At 37.0% G+C, this 22,547-nt stretch overlaps 1 protein-coding gene across 4 annotated transcripts in view; it reads right to left on the bottom strand.

Moving 5' to 3' along the window:
* The window catches only part of EPB41L5 (erythrocyte membrane protein band 4.1 like 5), a 157,619-nt gene that overhangs the window by 49,991 nt on the left and 85,081 nt on the right, over positions 1–22,547 (bottom strand). For all 4 annotated transcript variants that reach the window (XR_006820281.1, XR_006820282.1, XM_046019079.1 and 1 more), the window contains exon 17: positions 5,500–5,663. Coding sequence is in view for 2 of the 4 variants with exons in the window: in XM_046019079.1 (XP_045875035.1) it covers positions 5,500–5,663 (164 nt within the window). In the remaining 2 variants the exon portion in view is untranslated. The remainder of the gene's footprint in view (positions 1–5,499; positions 5,664–22,547) is intronic.

Genomic DNA, 22,547 nt, shown 5'->3' with positions numbered 1-22,547 from the left:
CACAGCAATCACCATAGCACATACCCTCCCCAATGTCCATAACCCCCTCCCCCTCTCCCAACCCCACCTCCCCCCAGCAACCCCAGTTTGTTTTGTGAGATTAAGAGTCATCTATGGTTTGTCTCCCTCCCAATCCCATCTTGTTTCATTTATTCTTCTCCTATCCCCCTAACCCCCCATGTTGCTTCTCCATGTCCTCCTATCAGGGAGATCATATGATAGTTGTCTTTCTCCGATTGACTTATTTCACTAAGCATGATACCCTCTAGTTCCATCCACGTCGTTGCAAATGGCAAGATTTCATTTCTTTTGATGGCTGCATAGTATTCCATTGTGTATATATACCACATCTTCTTTATCCATTCATCTGTTGATGGACATCTAGGGTCTTTCCATAGTTTGGCTATTGTAGACATTGCTGCTATAAACATTCGGGTACACGTGCCCGTTCGGATCTCTATGTTTGTATCTTTAGGGTAAATACCCAGTAGTGCAATTGCTGGGTCATAGGGTAGTTCTATTTTCAACATTTTGAGGAACCTCCATGCTGTTTTCCAGAGTGGTTGCACCAGCTTGCATTCCCACCAACAGTGTAGGAGGGTTCCCCTTTCTCCGCATCCTCGCCAGCATCTGTCATTTCCTGACTTGTTCATTTTAGCCATTCTGACTGGTGTGAGGTGATATCTCATTGTGGTTTTGATTTGTATTTCCCTGATGCCGAGTGACATGGAGCACTTTTTCATGTGTCTGTTGGCCATCTGGATGTCTTCTTTGCAGAAATGTCTGTTCATGTCCTCTGCCCATTTCTTGATTGGATTGTTTGTTCTTTGGGTGTTGAGTTTGCTAAGTTCCTTATAGATTTTGGATACTAGCCCTTTATCTGATATGTCGTTTGCAAATATCTTCTCCCATTCTGTCAGTTGTCTTTTGGTTTTGTTAACTGTTTCCTTTGCTGTGCAAAAGCTTTTGATCTTGATGAAATCCCAATAGTTTATTTTTGCCCTTGCTTCCCTTGCCTTTGCCGTTGTTCCTAGGAAGATGTTGCTGCGGCTGAGGTCGAAGAGGTTGCTGCCTGCGTTCTCCTCAAGGATTTTGATGGATTCCTTTCTCACATTGAGGTCCTTCATCCATTTTGAGTCTATTTTCGTGTGTGGTGTACGGAAGTTAAGACCTTAATTCTTAATAGCAAAACACGATTTTCACTGAATGACTATGAACAAATGTTATAAATCTGACTCAGTAAATCTTATTAATGAAACCTCCACACTACACAATAATTTCTTCTGCCACAACTTTAATGTCATTTAAGCTCTGCTTGAGTAGCTTCTGTAATGAGGGGCTCACTTACTATTAGGTGTCTACTTCCAATACACTTCCAATACACGGCAGAGAAATTTTTAAAAGTCTCCTCTATACTGATTCTAAATCTGCTTCCCTGTCCTTTGAAGTTGCTGATCCAAGATTCACCAATAAAGCATCATAAAATAAATTCTTTGATATTATCAGAGAGTTGTTTAAAGAGTTATTACATCATACTTGCTCCTTTATTTCCTAGGCATCTTCCTTAAGTTCATTCTAACATGTTCTCCCAAACCAAAACAATTTCCTGGGAAGTATACACTAAATAAATGCAGTTTGCTAACACTATGCTATGGCATCACTGAAAGAGAGGAAAAATTGTTTTTTTGCATTTGTATAATGGATACAAAATGGAATTATATACAAAATCAATATTGCCACCTCTATAAGAAAGATTATTTTATTTTTAACCCTGGAAATACTCTGTATTAACCTAGTTCTGCTTCTGGCTAAGAACATTTTCTTCACTATTTATATTGATTACTTAAGGAAAAAAGGAATACATTTTTAAAGCCAATTTACCAGTAGTACTTAAACATGTCCTATTAACCTGAAGCATGGAGTAACTTTTTATTAACACTTTCTAAATTACTACATACTACTGCTATATTCTATGCTCTTCAGAGACAATAGCATACTCACTGGCAGTTCCCTATAAGTTGTTTAAAGATGGTGTCTGACTTTAGTGATAGAAATCAAAATTGGCAGGGCGCCTGGGTGGCTCAGTGGATTAAAGCCTCTGCTCAGGTCATGCTCTCAGGGTCTTGGGATCGAGCCCCGCTTTGGGCTCTCTGCTCAACAGGGAGCCTACTTTCTCCTCTCCCTCTCTCTCTGCCTGCCTCTGCCTACTTGTGATCTCTGCCTGTCAAATAAATAAATAAAATCTTAAAAAAAAAAAAAAGAAATCAAAATTGGCAATAGCCATAAATATGAGGTGCTTTTAAATGAACACATATTACACCGAGATTCAATAGAAAGCCCCTATTTAAAGGCAGTTTATACTTTATTCCCAAACCAAATTCACAGATACACAGAAATTTTCAATATGCAATTTACGGTTCCCTTTTAATCCTTTTTTATTAATTTTTTAGTTTTTTTTTAATAAACATATAATGTATTTTTAGCCCCAGGGGTACAGGTCTGTGAATCCTTAGGTTTACACACTTCACAGCACTCACCACAGCACACACACTCCCACAATGTCCATAACCCCACCACCTTCTCCCTCCCTGCCTCCCCTCAGCAGTCCTCAGTTTTTGTTCTGCAAGATTAAGAGTCTCTTCCGGTTTGTCTCCCTCCCGATCCCATCTTGTTTCATTTATTCTTTTCCTGCCCCCCAAGCCCCCCACGTTGCATCTCCACTTCTTCGTATCAGGGAGATCACATGATAGTTGTCTTTCTCCAATTGACTTATTTCACTAAGCATAATAACCTCTAGTTCCATCCATGTCATCGCAAATGGCAAGATTTCATGTCTTTTGATGGCTGCATAGTATTCCACTGTCCATCCATTCATCTGTTGACAGACATCTAGGTTTTTTCCGTAGAGTGGCTATTGTGGACATTGCTGCTATAAACATTCTGGTGCATGTGCCCCTTCGGATCACTACATTTGTATCTTTAGGGTAAATACCCAGTAGTGCAATTGCTGGGTCATAGGGTAGCTCTATTTTCAACTTTTTGAGGAAACTCCATGCTATTTTCTAGAGTGGATGCACCAGCTTGCATTCTCACCAACAGTGGAGGAGGGTTCCCCTTTCTCCACATCCTTGCCAGCATCTGTTATTTCCTGACTTGTTAATTTTAGCCATTCTGACTGGTGTAAGGTGGTATCTCATTGTGGTTTTGATTTGTATTTCCCTGATGCCGAGTGATGTGGAACACTTTTTCATGTGTCTGTTGGCCATCTGGATGTCTTCTTTGCAGAAATGTCTGTTCATGTCCTCTGCCCATTTCTGGATTGGATTATTTGTTCTCTGGGTGTTGAGTTTGCTAAGCTCTTTATAGATTTTGGATACTAGCCCTTTATCTGATATGTCATTTGCAAATATCTTCTCCCATTCTGTCAGTTGTCTTTTGGTTTTGTTAACTGTTTCCTTTACTGTGCAAAAGCTTTTGATCTTGAGGTCCCAATAGTTTATTTTTGCCCTTGCTTCCCTTGCCTTTGGCGATATTCCTAGGAAGACATTGCTGTGGCTGAGGTCGAAGAGGTTGCTGCCTGTGTTCTCCTCAAGGATTTTGATGGATTCCTTTCTCACATTGAGGTCTTTCATCCATTTTGAGTCTATTTTCGTGTGTGGTGTTAAGGAAATGGTCCAATTTCATTTTTCTGCATGTGGCTGTCCAATTTTCCCAACACCATTTGTTGAAGAGGCTGTCTTTTTTCCATTGGACATTCTTTCCTGCTTTGTCGAAGATTAGTTGGCCATAGAGTTGAGGGTCTATTTCTGGGCTCTCTATTCTGTTCCATTGATCTATGTGTCTGTTTTTGTGCCAGTACCATACTGTCTTGATGATGACAGCTTTGTAATAGAGCTTGAGGTCTGGAATTGTGATGCCACCAACTTCGGCTTTTTCAATATTCCTTTGGCTATTCGAGGTCTTTTCTCGTTCCATATAAATTTTAGGATTATTTGGTCCATTTCTTTGAAAAAAATGGATGGTATTTTGATAGGGATTGCATTAAATGTGTAGATTGCTTTAGGTAGCATAGACATTTTCACAATATTTGTTCTTCCAATCCAGGACCATGGAACATTTTTCCATTTCTTTGTGTCTTCCTCCATTTCTTTCATGAGTACTTTATAGTTTTCTGAGTACAGATTCTTTGCCTCTTTAGTTAGGTTTCTTCCTAGGTATCTTATAGTTTTGGGTGCAATTGTAAATGGGATTGACTCCTTAAATTTCTCTTTCTTCTGTCTTGTTGTTGGTGTAAAGAAATGCAACTGATTTCTGTGCATTGATTTTATATCCTGACACTTGACTGAATTCCTGTACAAGTTCTAGAAGTTTTGGAGTGCAGTCTTTTGGGTTTTCCACATATAGTATCATATCATCTGCAAAGAGTGATAGTTTGACTTCTTCTTTGCCAATTTGGATGCCTTTAATTTCTTTTTGTTGTCTGATTGCTGAGGCCAGGACTTCTAGTACTATGTTGAATAGCAGTGGTAATAATGGGCATCCCTGCCGTGTTCCTGACTTTAGCAGAAAAGCTTTCAGTTTTTCTCCATTGAGAATGATATTTGCAGTGGGTTTTTCATAGATGGCTTTGATAATATTGAGGTATGTGCCCTCTATCCCTACACTTTGAAGAGTTTTGATCAGGAAGGGATGCTGTACTTTGTCAAATGCTTTTTCAGCATCTATTGAGAGTATCATATGGTTCTTGTTCTTTCTTTTATTAATGTATTGTATCACGTTAATTGATTTGTGGATGTTGAACCAACCTTGCAGCCCTGGAATAAATCCTACTTGGTTGTGGTGAATAATCCTTTTAATGTACTGTTGGATCCTATTTGGCTAGTATTTTGATGAGAATTTCACATCTGTGTTCATCAAGAATATTGGTCTGTAATTATCTTTTTTGATAGGATCCTTGTCCGGTTTTGGGATCAAGGTGATGCTGGCCTCATAAAATGAGGGAAGTTTTCCTTCCATTTCTATTTTTTGGAACAGTTTCAGGAGAATAGGCCCTTTTAATCTTTTAAAAGGTTAAGAAAAACAGCACTCTTCCTGGATTGTGTATTTTTGCTGGTCTGGGCAACAATACTCCTCATTAATAACAAAATACTTTCTAGGAGCCAAAGGAATATCCAAACATTTATTAAATCCTGTGCTATATAGAAAATCCTTAAGGAAACTTTTTTTCTCTTAATTTTTATCAAACAGTACAAAGCAAGTTTGAAAATTCATGAATGCTTAATGACTTATAAATGACACAAATGTTTAATTGTCCTAATTGCATGCTCTTAACTATTTCAATGGACTCTCAAGCCAAAAAGAAAGTATAACTATTCTTCATTAAATTTTAAAATCCAACTGTTGCATAAAATATTCTTGAAGGAACAGATTTAAATAGCTAATTTTAAAGAGATGTGAAATAAAAAGTTATCCTTGATGTTACATAGAACATTTACTTACTCCCGCATTCCTCTTTAGTTCCTTCCAATTCAGTTTGTCTGGTGACTATGTTAACTTCATCTGGCGCTTGGGGTATTTCCAGAGTGTCAGGTGCCCCAATTACATCATCAATGGTTGTTTCCAGTAACTCTGGACTATCCAGCAAATCAATTTTCAGAGGCAAGCTGTAAGGGTGAAAGAAGACTAACTTAGACCAAGAAATTTATCATGAATTTAAATACTAACAAAAATACCTGTTGGGGAAAAAAAAATCCATGTAAGAGGTTGCATCCCAACTGGTTTAGTTATCTGTCAAATTTGGGCAGACTTCTTTTCCAGCCAAAAATGGTGCAAAGGGACAAGATTTAGCATCCATCCCCTCTACCCTAAAATAGCCTAAGGAGTAAAAAAAAGAAAAACTCTTTTCAAGGTATTTAGACATCAGATAACAGATTCAGGAAACAAAAAAAGTAAGCCCTATGACAGCCTTGAGAGAATTTCCACACAGTGGTGCAGAAAAGGTGAAATGAGGCAGAACATGGAGGAGTCCCTTAGCTGAGAATCTAGAAAGACTAAGGGAGATAGAGCACCAGAAGGGAGAAAGCAACACTTCAAGGAGAGAATCCTGAGGATCTGCAGAGGGTCCCCTGCAAGTATTCAGTAGAGCAACAGAGAATACATGTGAGGAAACTCCCTGAGGCTGGGGAAAGAACCATCCAACAGGATTTCCTCTCTCCCTTTGGCTGGGAAAAGAACTAGTGGCACTCACAATGGGCCACAGTGCCTGTTCCCACACTGTAAAAACATATAATTCACAAGGCACCAAATATTCAGAAAGATCTTGCCTCAAAAAAAAAGATCTTGCCTCAGTAGTGGAGAATCATGGCAACAGGCCCACCTAACACATCATAAAAGGAAGACCTGAAAGGACCAAACTGTTTCCAAACAGTAACTGCATCCTAAAAGAAAGCTCAAGAAGATTTAGAGGACTATAAAATTGTCTAGCATCCAACAAAGTAAATTTCACAATATCAGGCATACACTGAAAAATTACTGGAATGCAAAGAGGCAGAAAAAAGATATCCCATATTTAAGAGAATAATCAATCAATAGGAACTAACATCAGAGTTAGCAGAGAAAGACATTCTGCATTCCATATATTCACAAAGTTAAGCAGAGACATAGAAAATATAATAAGAGACCCAAATCAAACTTCTTGAGAGCATGGCGATGAAAAATATTTTGACTAGGATTGACAGCAGATTTGACATTAGCAAAGGTACTGAATTTGAAAGCACAGCAATAGAAATTATACGAAATAAAACACACAGAGAAAAAAGAATCCCCCCAAAATGAAAAGAATATCAGTTAGCTGTGGGACAACTTCAAGCAGTGTACTGTGTGAGTAACTTGAATCCCAAAGTGGGAATGGGACCAAATAAATTTTTAAGGAAATAATGGCTGAAGTTTTCCTAAAGTTGGTGAAACAAATAAACCCACATATCCTAGAAACTTTAAAAAACCCTAAACACAAGCAATATGAAGGAAACTCACCTAAACACATCATAATCAAACTGCTTAAAACCAATGATAAAAAGAAAATCTCATAAGCAGCCTAAGACATTATATGTTCAAAGGAATAAAGACAAAGATGACAGCAGATTTCTCATCAGAAGTAATGCATGCTGGAGGGCAGAAGGGGAACATCTTGAAATCACTGAAAGAAAAAAATATCAACCCAAATTTTATATCCAGCAAAAACCAAAAAACAAAACCTTATTTAAAAAACAAAAGCAAAAACGTATGTCCACAAAAAAATGTGTACACAAATGTTCACAGCAGCATTATACGTTAGAGCCAAAAGTGGAAGCAACTCAAATGCTAATCAACTAGGAATGGAGAAATAAAATGTGGTATAACCATAGAAGGGAATACTAACCAGCAATAAAAAGGTGTGAAGTACTGACACATGCTACAACATGGATCACCCTTGAAAATATGACATTAAAGGGAAAAAGGCAGACACAAAATACAATCTATGAGTCCATTTACATGAGATGTCCAGGACATGCAAATCCATAAAGACTGGAAGTAGATTTGCAGCTGCCAGAGGCTGGAGGAGGAGTCAGGGCAGAATGCAGACTGACTGCTGTGGTGTAAGCCAAGAAATTAAGATTCAATATAAAGTGCTGTCTTGACACCTTGGGCCTCACAGGGCCCCAAACGCATTCCCCTGCTCTTACCAGATACGGACCCCCACCCTCTCACTCCCATTCAGTGGAAAAGATCCCCAGGTACCTGGCTGGCTCAGTCAGTAGAGCATGTGACTCTAAATCTTGGGGTTTGAGTTTGAGCCCCACACTGGGTGTAGAGATTACTTAAAAACAAAATCTTAAAAAAGAGAAAAGTTCTCCATCTAGCTATACTAGCTATATTCTACCTGGTTCTTAATGAGTTTTACTTCCCTGCCAGCCTGTGAAATTATTCAAACAAGCAATCACATCTTCTGGTGGAAACCAGAGGTCACCTCATCCTCATGTCACTATAAAGCCTGGCTCTCACAGCTCATGCTTACTCACTGTGCCCCCAAGTAGAACTCCCACATGGCCCTGTATATTGTAAGGTTTTCCCCTCCCTTGAGCTATGAGTATATGTGACTAACAAATTGCTGTCTATCTCATCTGTCCAGTGTTGGGTGCTGTATGTTCAGCCATTCTGTAGTATTTAGGGTAGGAGATGCCTTCCCTGTAAGAGTGAATAGGAACTGTTCAAAACAATTGCTAAAGGGTATGGGGTTTCTTCTAGGGGGACAAAAATGTCCTAAAATAAAACTGTGATAAAGGCAGCACAATCCTATGAATGTCCTGAAAACACTGAATGTTCACTTTATTTTATTTTATTTTTTTTTTTTTTTTTTTTAAAGATTTTATTTATTTATTTGACAGAGAGAGATCACAAGTAGGCAGAGAGGCAGGCAGAGAGAGTGAGAGGGAAGCAGGCTCCCTGCCAAGCAGAAAAAAGCACGAAAGTCAAAATAAAGTCATTCATACCAAAGAATTGATGACCAAAGACCTGCACTAAAAAAACATTAAAGGAAAAAAAAACAAAACAAAACATTAAAGGAAAACCTACAGACAGAAGTAAAATGAACACTGTATAATGGGATTTATAACACACATAAAAGTAAAATGCTTGAAAAATGATAATAAAAAGGCTAGGGAGTAGAAATGTAAGTACCCTACAGTAAGGTTCTTATACTATATTGAAATGGCATAATATCCCTTAAATGTAGACTGTGGTAAGTTGTTTACACTAATGCAATCATTAAAGCAAAAACAAAACAACACAAAACAAAAATACACAGAGTTATAGATTAGGACTGAAGAAAAGACTAAATGGATTTTTTTTTAAAACCTGGTTAATGAAAAAGAAGGCAGAAAGAGAGGAAGACAGGCATAAGAAACATGGGACAAAGAGAAAACAACAAAGATGACAAACTTAAACTTAATCATAGCAATAATCACAATACATGGAAATGGTCTAACACTCTAATATTTAAGTGCAGAGATTGTCATTTAAGATTCAAAAAGGAAAATTCAATTATATACTGCCTATCTAAACTATTTAAGTATGAAGAAACAAAGAGATTAAAAATAAAAAGATAGAAATTTAAAAATGAAAATTTTAAAAAAATGAAAATAAAAAGACAGAAAAAGATGTATCAAGCTAATACTAGTTGAAAGAAAACCTGACTAAATATATTGATATCAGAGTAGAATTCAGAGCAGAGCACAGTACTTAACATGAAGGTAATCACTGTATCAGGATAAAGGAGTCCTTTAATCCAGAGAACAATGCTAAATATTTATGAACTTAATGACAAAGCTTCAAAATACATGAAGCCAAAACTCAAAGACCTACAAAGAGTAACGGGACAAATCAATAATTATAATTAGAGATTTCAATATTCCATTTCAATAACTAATAGAACAACCAAACAGAAAATCAGCAAGAATATAGTAGACTTAAACAACACTAACCACAACTTTACCTAATTAACATTTACAGAGCACTACATCCAAAACAGCAAAATACATGTTTTTCTCAAGTGCAAACGGAATAACCATTAAGACCATATTCTGGGGGGCGCCTGGGTGGCTCAGTGGTGGTTAAGCCTCTGCCTTCAGCTCAGGTCATGATCCCAGGGTCCTGGGATCGAGCCCCACATCGGGCTCTCTGCTCAGCAGGGAACCTGCTTCCCCCTCTCTCTCCGCCTGCCTCTCTGCTTACTTGTGATCTCTCTCTCTCTCTGTCAAATAAATAAATAAAATCTTTAAAAAAAAAAAAAAAGAAAAAGACCATATTCTGGGCTATAAAATAAGATTCAATAGGTTCAAAAGGATTCAAGTCATATAAAATATAACATATGTTCTTTGCCCAGAACAGAATCAGAAATCCAAAACAGAAAGATACTTGGAAAATCCCCAAATATTTGGAAACTATATAAGGCACTGCTAAATAACAAATGGCTCAAAAAAGATACCAAAGGGAAGACTGGAAAAGTATTTTGAATTAAATAAAAATGAAAGCATAACATATTCAAATTTGTAGGATCCCACTAAAGTAATACTTAGAGGAATTATTTATAGTACTAAATATCTATATTTGAAAAGAAGGAAATTCTCATGGGAAATCAGTGACCTAGGCTTATACTTTGATAAACTACAAAGAGATGAATAAATTAAATGCAAAGGAAGTGGAAGGTAGAAAATAATAAGTATCAAAAGAAAATAATAGAAAAAACAAATTAAACCAAGAGCTAGTTCTTTGGGAAGCTTAACGTAATTGATAACCTCTAGCTAAACTGGTAAGGAAAAAAAAGAATATTTATTTACCAATATCAGGGAATGAGAAAGGTGACATCATTATAGATCCTACATATATTAAAATGGTATAAGAGGGGCATCTGGTTGGCTTAGTCAGTGAAGCATGTAGCTCTTGATCTTAGGGTCGTGAGTTCAAGCCCCATGTTGGCTGTAGAGCTTACTTTAAAATAAATAAATAAAATGGTATAAGGGAACATTAGAAACTATACACCAATACGTTCAACAACTTAGATAATAAGGAAAAACTCCTTGAAAGGTACAAATGACCAAAGCTTACTACAGAACACACAAAATCTGAATAGACACATATAAGAAACTGAATTAGTAATTTAAAATCTCAGAAAGAAAAACTCAGGCCCAAATGACTTCCCTGGTAAATGCCTTAAATATTTAAAAGAAGAAATAATATCAGTCTTCCACAAACTATTTCAGAAACAGAGGAAGAGGCAACATTCCCTGACTCATTCTAGCAGACAATTACTACCTTAATACTGAACCATGTCAAAGACATAAAAAGAAGTTAAGTAAGAAATAAAAAGGATTGGTCACCATGATCAAGTGGGATTTACCCAAGGAAAACAAAGTTGGTTTAACATTCCAAAATCAATTAAGGTAATATATCATATTAGCAGAAGAAAAACACATGATCATCTCAACAGAGGCAGAAAATACATTTGACAAATTCAACATCATTCGTGGTAAAAACTCTTTAACAAACAAGGAATAGATAAAACATCCTTAATCTGATAAAGGTACTTACAAAATACCAACAACTAAGATCATATTTAATGACAGAATGACTGAATGTTTTCTTCCATAAGACAGAAAATTCTGCTCAACGCTGTACTAAAGGTTCTAACTTAATGGAGTAAGAAAAAAAAAAAAGGAAAAGAATAGAAAAGTAAATCAAGGGTACCCAGGCTAGAAAGGAAGAGGTTTAAAAAAAAAAAAAAAAAAAAAAAGGTTTTTACATGCAGATGACAGAATCCTAGATTTCCTAGAGTCCTAGAAAGTATTAAATAAGTTCAGCAAAGTTGAAGGATACAAGATCAACATACAAAAATCAAGTATATCTGTATACCATGCAATGAAAAACAGGAAGTTGAAATTAAAACAATTCCATTTACACTATCACAAAGAATAAAAACTTAAGAATAAATAAAGGACTGGCAGGACTTGTATATTTAAAACTATAATAAATAAATTAATGGTGATCTAAATAAATGAAAAGACATTTCATGTGCATGAAGTGGAACACTAACATTGTCAAGACAGGAATTCTTTCCAAACTGATCTACAAACTTAACACATTCAAGATCTAATTTTCTGCAGGCTTTTTTTTTTTTTTTTTTTTTTGGTAGAAACTGAAAAGCCAATCCTAAAATTTATATAGAAACTCAAAAAAGCTAGAATAGCTTTTGAAAAAAATAATAAGAGTTGGAGGATATACACTACCTGATTTAAAAACTTACTGTAAGTCCCAGTAACCAAGACAGAGTGGTACCAACACAAAGATGGACATGTGAATCAACAGAAAAGAATTAAGAGCTCAGGGGGCACCTGGGTGGCTCAGTGGGTTAAAGCCTCTGCCTTCAGCTCAGGTCATGATCCCAGGGTCCTGGAATCGAGCCCCGCATTGGGCTCTCTGCTCAGCAGGGAGCCTGCTTCTTCCTCTCTCTCTGCCTGCCTCTCTGCCTACTTGTGATCTCTGTCTGTCAAATAAATAAAATCTTAAAAAAAAAAAAAAAGGATTAAGAGCTCAGAATTTGTTACATTTTTGGTTGATTTTTGCCAGCACAAATCAATGGAGAAAAGAATATGCTGCCAAGACAAATATATATGCAAATGAAGTTAGACCTTTACCTCACACCATACATAAAAATTAAATCAAAATGGATAACAGTCCTAAGCATTAAGAGCTAAAACTGCAAATATTTCATGAAAACATATGGGAAAAAAAATATCTTGAGTTTGAGGTGGCAAAATGTTCTTAGGATATGACACCAAAAGTACAATCCGTAAAAGAAAAAACTTGATAAGCTGGACTTTATCATAATAAAATGTTTGAGTTTCAAAAGACACTATATGGGGCGGGGGGGGGAGAGGCGGGGTACTTGGATGGCTCAACTGATGAAGTAGCCAATTCTTGGTTTCAGCTCAGGTCATGAGATCCAGCCCCACATAGGGCTCTGCACTCAGCAGGGAGTCTGAGAGACTCCAGAGGCTTAAGAGTCTCTCTCTCTCTGCCCTCTACTTCTGCCCCTCCCTCTGCCTGCATGCACTCTGTCTCTCAAATAAAATAAATAAAATCTTTAAAAAAAAGATACAATATGGAAGTGAAAATAGAAGGCAAAGATTAGTAGAAAATTTTTACAAACGATAAATCTGATAAAGGACAAGAATCCAAAATATACAAAGAACTCTTATAATAATAAAAAGACAAGTAATCCATATAAAAATGGGCAAAAGGCTGAATAGACCTTTCTCCAGACAATATACAAATAGCTGATAAGCACATGAAAAGATTCTCAATATCACCAGCCCTCAGGAAAATGCAAATCAAAACTGCAATGAGATACCACAATTCACTCATTATAGTGGCTATAATCAAAAAGACAAAATAACAAGTGCTAGAGAGGATGTGGAAATACTGGAACCCTCATGTATTCCACTCTGGAAAACAGTTTGCCAATACCTCAAAAAGTTAAAATGTAAATTTATCATACAGTCCATTAATTTTTCTCCTAAGAGTCTATCCAAGAGAAATGATACCTTGTGTCCACAAAAAGACATATACAGGAATGTTCGTAACATTATTCATAGTAGCCCAAAGAAACAATCCAAATTTCCAACAACTTGTGAACAGATAAACAAAATGTGTATATCCATACAATGGACTATGACTTGGCAATTAAAAGGAACAGACTAAGATCCATGGATGAACCTCAAAACACCATTTAGGCACACCTCAGTGGCTCAGTTGGTTAAGCATCTGACTCTTGATTTCAGCTTGATCTCAGGGTTGAGATTGAGCCCCATGTTGGGCTCTGCACTGGGAATGGAACCTGCCTAAGATGCTCTCTTTTCCTCTACCTCTGCCACTGCCCCTCCATCTTTTTAAAAATAAGTAAAAATAATAAAAACAGTATCATTAAAAAATAGCAACATATTATGTTAGATGAAATAAGTCAGATATAAACCTCTGCATACTGTATAATTCCATTTATATGAAATGTCTAGAAAAGGCAATTATAGTAAACTGAAAGCAGATCAGTGGCTGCCTGATGGAATGGGAAGGTAGAAACATTATTTAAGTGTAGACCAGTACAAGGAACTTTTTGGGATGATGAAAACATCCCAAAACTGGACTGTGGTGATGACTGTACAATTCCATACATTTCTAAATATCATGAAATTGTACACTTAACAATAAATGAATTTTGTAATATTTAAAAATGTCTCAATAAAGTGGAAAAAAAAACCTTAGCTAAACTCAGAATTTAGAGACTAGACATTATCTAGCTCAGCAAAGGTACAAGATACAAGATCAATAAATAAAAATCAACTGTGTATCTGTATACTAGCAATGAACAAGAAACTAAAATGAAGAAAACAATTCCATTTAGAAACCCAACGTATTCTAAATGGACTGTTTTTTTAAAGAACCGGAGACTCTCACCCCAATTCCTCTGCTGTGGGAAAACTCAAAGCTTAGATCATTTTTTTTTTCATCTAATACTGAGTTAGAGCAAAGCAAAGGAATTGCCATTGTTTAGAAGGCTCCAACTTTTCCTACAAGAATGAAATCCATGTTTCACTTACATATCTTGTGTCTGGGATCCAAGTAAAACAATAATTCTTTTAAAAACTATTAAAAGAGGTAGTAAGAACAAAGAGAATTTCTGTACAAGAGACCTTGTGTCCCAGTCCTATCTCTGCAACCACCCAGCTCTACAAATTTGGACAAACCACCTTATCATGGTTTTCAAAATGTGTTCTACAGACACAAAGGATTCCAGACACATGTGACTTATCTATGGGTATGGAAACAGTGGTGTTCTTTTGGTCTCCTCACGATGATCTTCTTATGGATGTTTATTTAGAATTCCAGGCAGGTTTAATTCAAAGGATTTCTTGGCTAGCACTAATTTGAAACCACTGGAGCAAAGGCATTCAGGCATTGTTCATCTTTAACACTGAAACTATAAAAGCCTGTTAGTGTAAAACCATCTCATTAGCTTGTTTTCAAGTCTTTTTCCATTGTTCCTATTGTTATCTTCCCTAAGAGTGAATCAAGTGAATCAGTGTCACTTGTGTTTTTTTTTTTTAGTAATATCATCAAAAGAGGTGACAGTAGTGATAGAAGAACAGAAGCAACAAAAATACTGGAATATTAGAATTTGTTGAAGCTGGTTAATGAACATATTGCAGTTCCTTATATATTCTCTATACTTCATGTAATTTTGAAATTTTCATCATAAATTTTTAAAGATGTGGGTGCACCTCGGTAGTTCAGTCGGTTAACCATCTGACTCTTGGTTTCAGCTCAGGTCATGATCTCAGGGTTGTGAGACTGAGCCATGTCAGGCTCTGCATTCAGTGCAGAGTCTACTTGAGAGTCTCTCCCTCTCCTCCTGCCCCTCCCCCCACTCATGTGCACACACACACTATCAAATAAAATCTTTATAAATAAATAAAAATTTAAAGATGTGGATAGCAACGTTTTTAGACAAAAGATGGTGGTAACTGGTGGTAGCTCATTTCCTATGGTTCCAACATGAACACATGATGGAAGTTTTTTTAACTACACCTTACGTGCCTTAGTCCATTCAGGCTTCTCTAACATAAATAACGTAGACTGTGTGGCTTATCAACAACAAATTTATTTCTCACAGTTCTAGAAGCTGGGAAATCCAAGAATAGGTATTGGCAGATTTGGTGTCTAATGAAGGTTGGCTTTCTAGTTCAGAGACCCCCCCCCTTTTTTTTTTTTTAGTATCTCCTCATACAAGAGGAGTGCACGAGGGATCTCTCTGAACACTAATCCCATTCATGAGGAACTCACCTTCATGACGTTATCACCTCCTAAAAACCTCACCTCCAAATACTATCACACTGGGGATTAATTCTCAACATATGGACTTTGGGGAGACACAGATATTCAGTCTGACATACAAAACTAAGAAAAAACCATTCACATGGAATTAAATAAAGCCAATATATATAAGAATGTTGAATTGTCACAGAATTTCTGAAGAACAGAGATTAAAAAGTACCCACTATATGTGTCCCACCCCCAAATTCTTCTTAAAGTCCTAATCCCCAGTACCTCAGAATGTGATCTTATTTGGGAACAGGATCACTGCAGAAATAGTTAAGTTGGGATGAAATCATACCAGAGAGTAGGGTAGATACTTAACTGAATAGGACTAACATCCTTACAAAAGGGGGAAACTTGGGACCCAGATACCCACACAAGGAGAGCACCACACAAAGATGAAAGCATAGAGTGGGTGATACTTCTGCAATCCAAGGACTGTCAGCAACCACCAGAAGCAAGTGAGAGGCATGCAACAAATTCTTTCTCATAGCTCTCAGAAGCAAGTAATTTTGTCTACTACACCTTGATCTCTTGGACTGCTAGCCTCTAGAACTGTGAAATGAAATTTCTGGTTGTCACCCACTTGTAATGGCAGTCCTAGAGAATTAATACATCTTACATTCTAAAGATCTGAGCAGGTCTTACTAAAAAAGAACCTAAGAATGCCACATTATTGAGACCATAAAAGACAAACAAAAACATTCCATAAGAAAACTCAAAGGATGCAAGTATAACCCTAACTTTTCTTCTCCCCAGGAGAGTAGGGCCTTGGAACATCACATCAGGTCAATGGAGGCTCTAAAAGAACCTGTGAAAGAAGAGAATGGCATCTTACTTTGTGGTGGGGGGTTGCTGAACATCAGAAACTAGGCTTACGTCAGGAGCATGGGGAGTTATCTGATACATGAATCTATAAGTTTAGGAGCATATGTAAATATATTTCCCATGCAGGGCATATTATTTCCTTCAGCATGGAGCAGTCTAAACTCAGTGAGTTGACTGGAGCCACCCTTAATAACATGGAGAAAAAAGACCAGAAATTGGACAAGGTACAACTGGGTGACTCAGTGAATTAAGCATCCGACTCTTGATGTCAGCTTGAGTTATGATCTCAGGATCATGAGATCGAGCCCTACTTTGGGCTCTATGCTCATCGTGGAGTCTGCGTATCTCTCTCCTGCTCTCTCCGCCTCTCTCTAAAATAAATAAATAAATAAAATTAAAAAAAAAAACACCTAATCTTGATTGGATCTTAGATCAGGAAAACAGCTATACACGGCATTTATTGAAACATCTGGGAAAATCTGAGTATTACCTATATATTAGATGATGGTACCATATCATTGTTTGAGTGTGATAAATTTGTACAAGAATGTCTGACTTTTGGACATACATGCTGAAGTATTTAGGGATGTACTAATTAATGTCTGCTTTATGATCCTCTCAATTACTTCAGTCGAGAAAATAAATGTTAGCAAACAGACAAAATATTAACAGGTAGAAAACCTAGGGGTAAGGCATATGGCTATTCATCCACCATTCTTTCAATTTTACTGTGGGTTTGAGTTTTCCAAAACAAAAAGTTGAGAGGAAAAAAAAAAATGCCTGTGTTCCCTTGGGGCAAGTAGAAGTCCGGCTTAAAGCCCATTCAATGAAACTCCACCCATGAGACAAAATGTACCAAGGTAAGATGACCCATAAAATACAAGTGTACTTTTTTTTAAAAAAGATTTTATTTATTTGTCAGAAAGAGAGAGAGAGCACAAGCAGGGGGAGTGTCAGGCAGAGGGAGAAACTGGCTCCCCATTAAGCAGGGAGCCTCACGACAAGACCCGAAGGCAGTCACCCAAATGACTGAGCCACCCAGACGTCCCTACAAGTGTACTCAAACAAGAGCTGAGCAGGGAATAAAGGAAAGAAGAGTGTTGCCAAAGGTGAAATATGAAGTATCCTGCCTATGTGGGGAAGTGATCAGTTCTATGAGGGCCTTTGGAAAAAAAAAAAGTATTCGAGTTTAGCACAAAAGAGATAGCATTTATTTATAGGCCATGACACCATGCTGGGTTACAATAGCATCATGCATATAAAACTGCCCCTTTCCTCTTTCTTCTGACAGTAAGTACAAGAGTGAAGAGGAAAAAGTAAAGATTAAAAGAACAAACCACCACCAAATTCCTATCAAAATGAGAATGAGGGAAGGGGCAATCATTAAATTGGATATAAGATTAGAACTAGAATTTCTGTAACTTAAAGTATGTTTCAATTACTAAAAATAAGATAATTCTAGGGGTGCCTGAGTGGCTCAGTCAGTTCAGCGTCTGCCTATGGCTCAGGGTTCTGAGATCGAGCCTCGCATTGGGCTCCCTGCTCAGTGGAAGCCTGCTTCTCCCTCTTGCTCCATCTCCTGGCTGGGCTCATGGTCTCGCTCTCATTCTCTATCTCAAATAAATAAATAAAATCTTTAAAAAAAAAATGATTCTTATATGTACAAATGAAGAGCTAGGAAGGGAAAAGAAGAGTTGACCTTGTATAGATGAATACAGTAATCAAAAGAAAGAAAAGCAGAGAAATCAGGCTTTTCCAAAAACAACTCCCATTAATGAACTTGGGCTCAAGCCAGGAGGAACTCGGGAATCTGAAAGCAGAAACAGGCACTGAGGTAAAAGAAAAGAAAAACTCTCCCTGGGAGGAATGAAACCCAAGACACCTCAAATTAGACTGTAAACAAGAGTCAGACTCACTACTTAAAACAAAGTATTGTGTCTTCTAGATAGGAACAAAAGGCTGAAGAAGCTCAATTCACAATGAAAAGACAGTGCTTGCCTGCAATGAAGGGAAGAATGAGAAATATCAGGGCGCCTGGGTGGCTCAGGGGGTTGCCTGTCTGCCTTTGGCTCAGGTCATGATCCCAGTGTCAGGTCAGGCTGGCTGCTCAGCAGGGAATCTGCTTCTCCATCCCCTTGCCCTTGCACACACACACTCTCTCTCTCTAAGTAAATAAAATCTTAAAAAAAAAAAAAAAGAATTAGAAATATCTGTGCAACCAATAATAAGACCACCATACCCTGGCATAAGGACAGGAGGAAACTCTTCCAGAAGATCTTACTGTAAGACCTTCCTCAGAGCTGAGGATTTCAGAAATTCAGGTGGGGGCAATCTCAAAACTGCCTTACTAGAAAGGATGACAAGAAAGAAAGGGAGGGAGGGAGGGGGGGAGAGAAAGAAAAAGAAAGAAAGGAAGAAAACCTGTTTAAAATAAGGCAAGTTGATGGCACAAAAACAGACACATAGACCAGTGGAAGAGAGTAGAGAGCCCAGATATGGACCCTCAACTCTATGGTCAAATAATCTTCGACAAAGCAGGAAAAAATATACAGTGGAAAAAAGACAGTCTCTTCAATAAATGGCGCTGGGAAAATTGGACAGCTATGTACAGAAGAATGAAACTCAACCATTCTCTTACACCATACACAAAGATAAACTTGAAATCGATAAAAGACCTCAACGTGAGGCAGGAATCCATCAGAATCATAGAAAACATAGGCAGTAACCTCTTCGATATCAGCCACAGCAACTTCTTTCAAGATATGTCTCCAAGGCAAAGGAAACAAAAGCGAAAATGAACTTTTGGGACTTCATCCAAATCAAAAGCTTCTGCACAGCAAAGGAAACAGTCAACAAAACAAAGAGGCAACCCACGGAATGAGAGAAGATATTCGCAAATGACAGTACAGACAAAGGGCTGATATCCAGGATCTATAAAGAACTCCTCAAACTCAACACACACAAAACAGATAATCATGTCAAAAAACGGGCAGAAGACATGAACTTCTCCAATGAAGACATACAAATGGCTAACATGAAAAAAAGTTCATCATCACTAGCCATCAGGGAGATTCAAATCAAAATTACATTGAGATACCACCAGTTAGAATGGCCAAAATTAACAAGACAGTAAATAATGTGTTTCACTTATGAAAATGAAATATGGTTTCACTTATTTGTGGAGCATAAGAAATAACACGGAGGACATGGGAAGATGGAGAAGAGAAGGGAGTTGGGGGAAATTGGAGGGGGAGATGAACCATGAGAGACTATGGACTCTGAAAAGCAATCTGAGGGTTTTGAAGGGGCAGGAGGTGGGAGGTTGGGTGAGCCTGGTGCTGGGTATTATGGAGGGCACGTATTGCATGGTACACTGGGTGTGGTACATAAACAATGAATTCTGGTACACTGAAAAGAAATTTTAAAAATTTTAAAAATTTTTTAAAAAATAAGGCAAGTTGAACTCACAAAAAATTACAAAGCATGTAAAAAAGAAAAGGAAATCATTAAATTTCTCATAAAATCACTTTCTCATAAAATCACTCTAAAGTGACAACATAAGGACACAAAATCACATTCACTTATAAGAAATAAAAAGGTGGGGAGAGAGAAATTTGAAGGGAGTGGAAGAGATGAACAAGCTGTCATTGATTAGAAAAATTACAGAAAGCTAAAATCTAATTTTGGAATAGGGAAAAAACTAAGTCATTCCAGAGAACTCAAGAAAACTTGTAAATATTTTCTCTCTTTTCATGGGTTTCTTTTCACTTTCTGGACTGCATCCTTGGAAACACAAAGTTTTAATGTTTGATGAATTCCAATGTATTTTTTCTTTTGTCACAGGTGCTTTTGGTGTCCTATCTAAAAAACTATTGCTGGGTCCACGAAAATTTACTCTTGTGTTTTCCTCTAAGACTACTATAACTCTAACTATTAATTTTATGTCTGTGATCAATTTGGAGTTCATTTTTTTTACATGGTGTGAGGTAGGGGTCCAATTTCCTTATTTTTTATATGAACATCCCATTGTTCAGCAGAATTTACTAAGTAGATGTAACAGGAGAACCATTTGGAAACAAACTACATTCATTATGCGTACCTTATACCAAAGTACCTCTAACTGGATCCAAGATTACTGATATTATATAGATGCATTACTGACATTACATTATTATATAAGTTACTGATATTATACAGTTAGTATCCCCAATATACATTAAAAACTTCTTGAAAATAAAGAAAAAAGTGAACAGCCCTGTTTGAAAAGGCAGGAGATGCTACAAATAAGACTCAATTCACAGAAAAAAATGGCTCTTAAACATACAAAAACACACTCATAATAGAAAGAATTAAAAAAAAAACTACACTGAATATATCCATCATTAATCTTGATCATGGTGTTAATATCACAGATATTGCATGCCAAAACTTATCAGTTTGCATTAATTTACCTCATTGTTCATCAAATGTATCTCAATAAAGCTGTAAGGGAAAAAAATACACTTCATCGCCAATGAAAAGGAATCTAGCAACATCTAGAAAAATTTGTATTTACTACCAAAGGAATACCATAATTACACAGGGGAAAAAAAGGAACTAATCCAAGTAAATTTTAAGCTCAGTATTTTATTTACTCTCAGTCTAAAGAGAACTGTGGGGAAATACTGAACTTTACTTAGATTTGTTGTTGGTAGTGGTAGGGGTACAGCAATTCTGAAGCTATTTAAGCATGTCTCAAACAAATATGGAATCAATATATTGCTGGTAGTTAGGTTGTTTCTCACTAGGAGATAAGGAAGACAGAAATATGGAACTGGGGAGGCAAAGAAAAACCCTACATATTAGATAGGGATCAGAGTATCAGTATGAATTTATGATTTAAACATACCTATTTTTTAACTCTGTCTACTAAGTCTAGAAGCAATGACATTTACAGGAGCAATGAACATATCTAATGTCCAGATCTTGAATGCTAAATACTATTTTAAATAAAAGGAATCAGGTTCTTAAAAAAAAAAAAAAAAAAGGCCGAGTTCAGAGCTAAGGCAGGGGAAGTATAAGATGAGTGTGGAAGCTCTTGTATCAAAAACTAAAAAAGTTCTCAAAAAGTGAGGGGGGGATACCTGGGTGCCTTCTGCCCAGGTCATGATCTCAGGGTCCTGGGATAGAGTCCTGCATCGGGCTCTCTGCCGGGCAGGGAGCCTGCTTCCCACCCTCCCCTCTGCCTGCCTCTCTGCCTACTTGTGATCTCTCTAATAAATAAATAAAATAAAAAAAAAAAAAAAAAGTGAGGGGGACATAGGAACTGGTATAGGATGTAGTTTGACAGGGTTCTCATTGGCCAGATTTAACAGTCTGACTATCAAAGGAATAAAAATAGTGATGAACTATTTAACATATTGAATGAAAGAATCCATGAATCCACTTATAAATAGGTAAGAAAAAGTTCTACCAACTAACCAATTAATGTAAAATGACAGCAAATCACCATTTTGTAACAATCATAATAACTAATTTTCACCAGTAGGTGAAAGTTTGCTGGGAGACAGAATATTTACACAAAGTATTCAGTAATTTTTTTAATTACAAAAAAGGTAACTAATATAGTAGAAAAATCTGATAAACAACCCCTAAACCAAGTCGTCTAAAACCAACACTATCAGTAATGGACAAAGCAGCATCGAGTACCTCTGATGTGATGTGCCGAAGATGTATCACATCTGTAGAGATACGTCGCATGTTTCTGCTGTCAAGTGCATAAACGGAATTGAATCATGAAGAATCAATCAATTAAATCCATATTAGGGACAGTCTATGAAACAATGAACATGTACTATTTAAGAATGCAAATGCTGTGACAGAGAGGCTGAGGAACTGCTGCAGATTAAGACATTCAAGAAATAACAAAATATTAATGTGTCATTCTGAACTGGATCAAAGCAGTTGCTATAAAACACAGTTTAGGACAGTCAGGAAACTTGAATATGGACAGTATAGAGTAGGTAATAGCAGTGTATTATATTTGACTCCCTGAATGTGGGAACAGCCTTGGGGCTATGTAAGAGAACGTTATTGTTTATCCCTCTCTCACTTAAAATCCACCATAGATGCCCTATTGTAGTTGGAATAAAATCCATTCTTTTTCCTCCTGGCCTACAGGGCCCTCTGACTAGGTTCCTTCCTAGCACCCTCAGAATGCCTATCATACCATTCTCTTAATCAAGCTCCATCCACACTGGTTTTCTTTTCTACTCCTC

Source organism: Meles meles, chromosome 9 (genome assembly GCF_922984935.1).
Source record: "Meles meles chromosome 9, mMelMel3.1 paternal haplotype, whole genome shotgun sequence".
Classification (NCBI taxonomy): Eukaryota; Metazoa; Chordata; class Mammalia; order Carnivora; family Mustelidae; genus Meles; species Meles meles.
The sequence above is the reverse complement of the archived record's forward strand: the minus strand, read 5'-3'. Positions and strand labels throughout refer to the sequence as shown.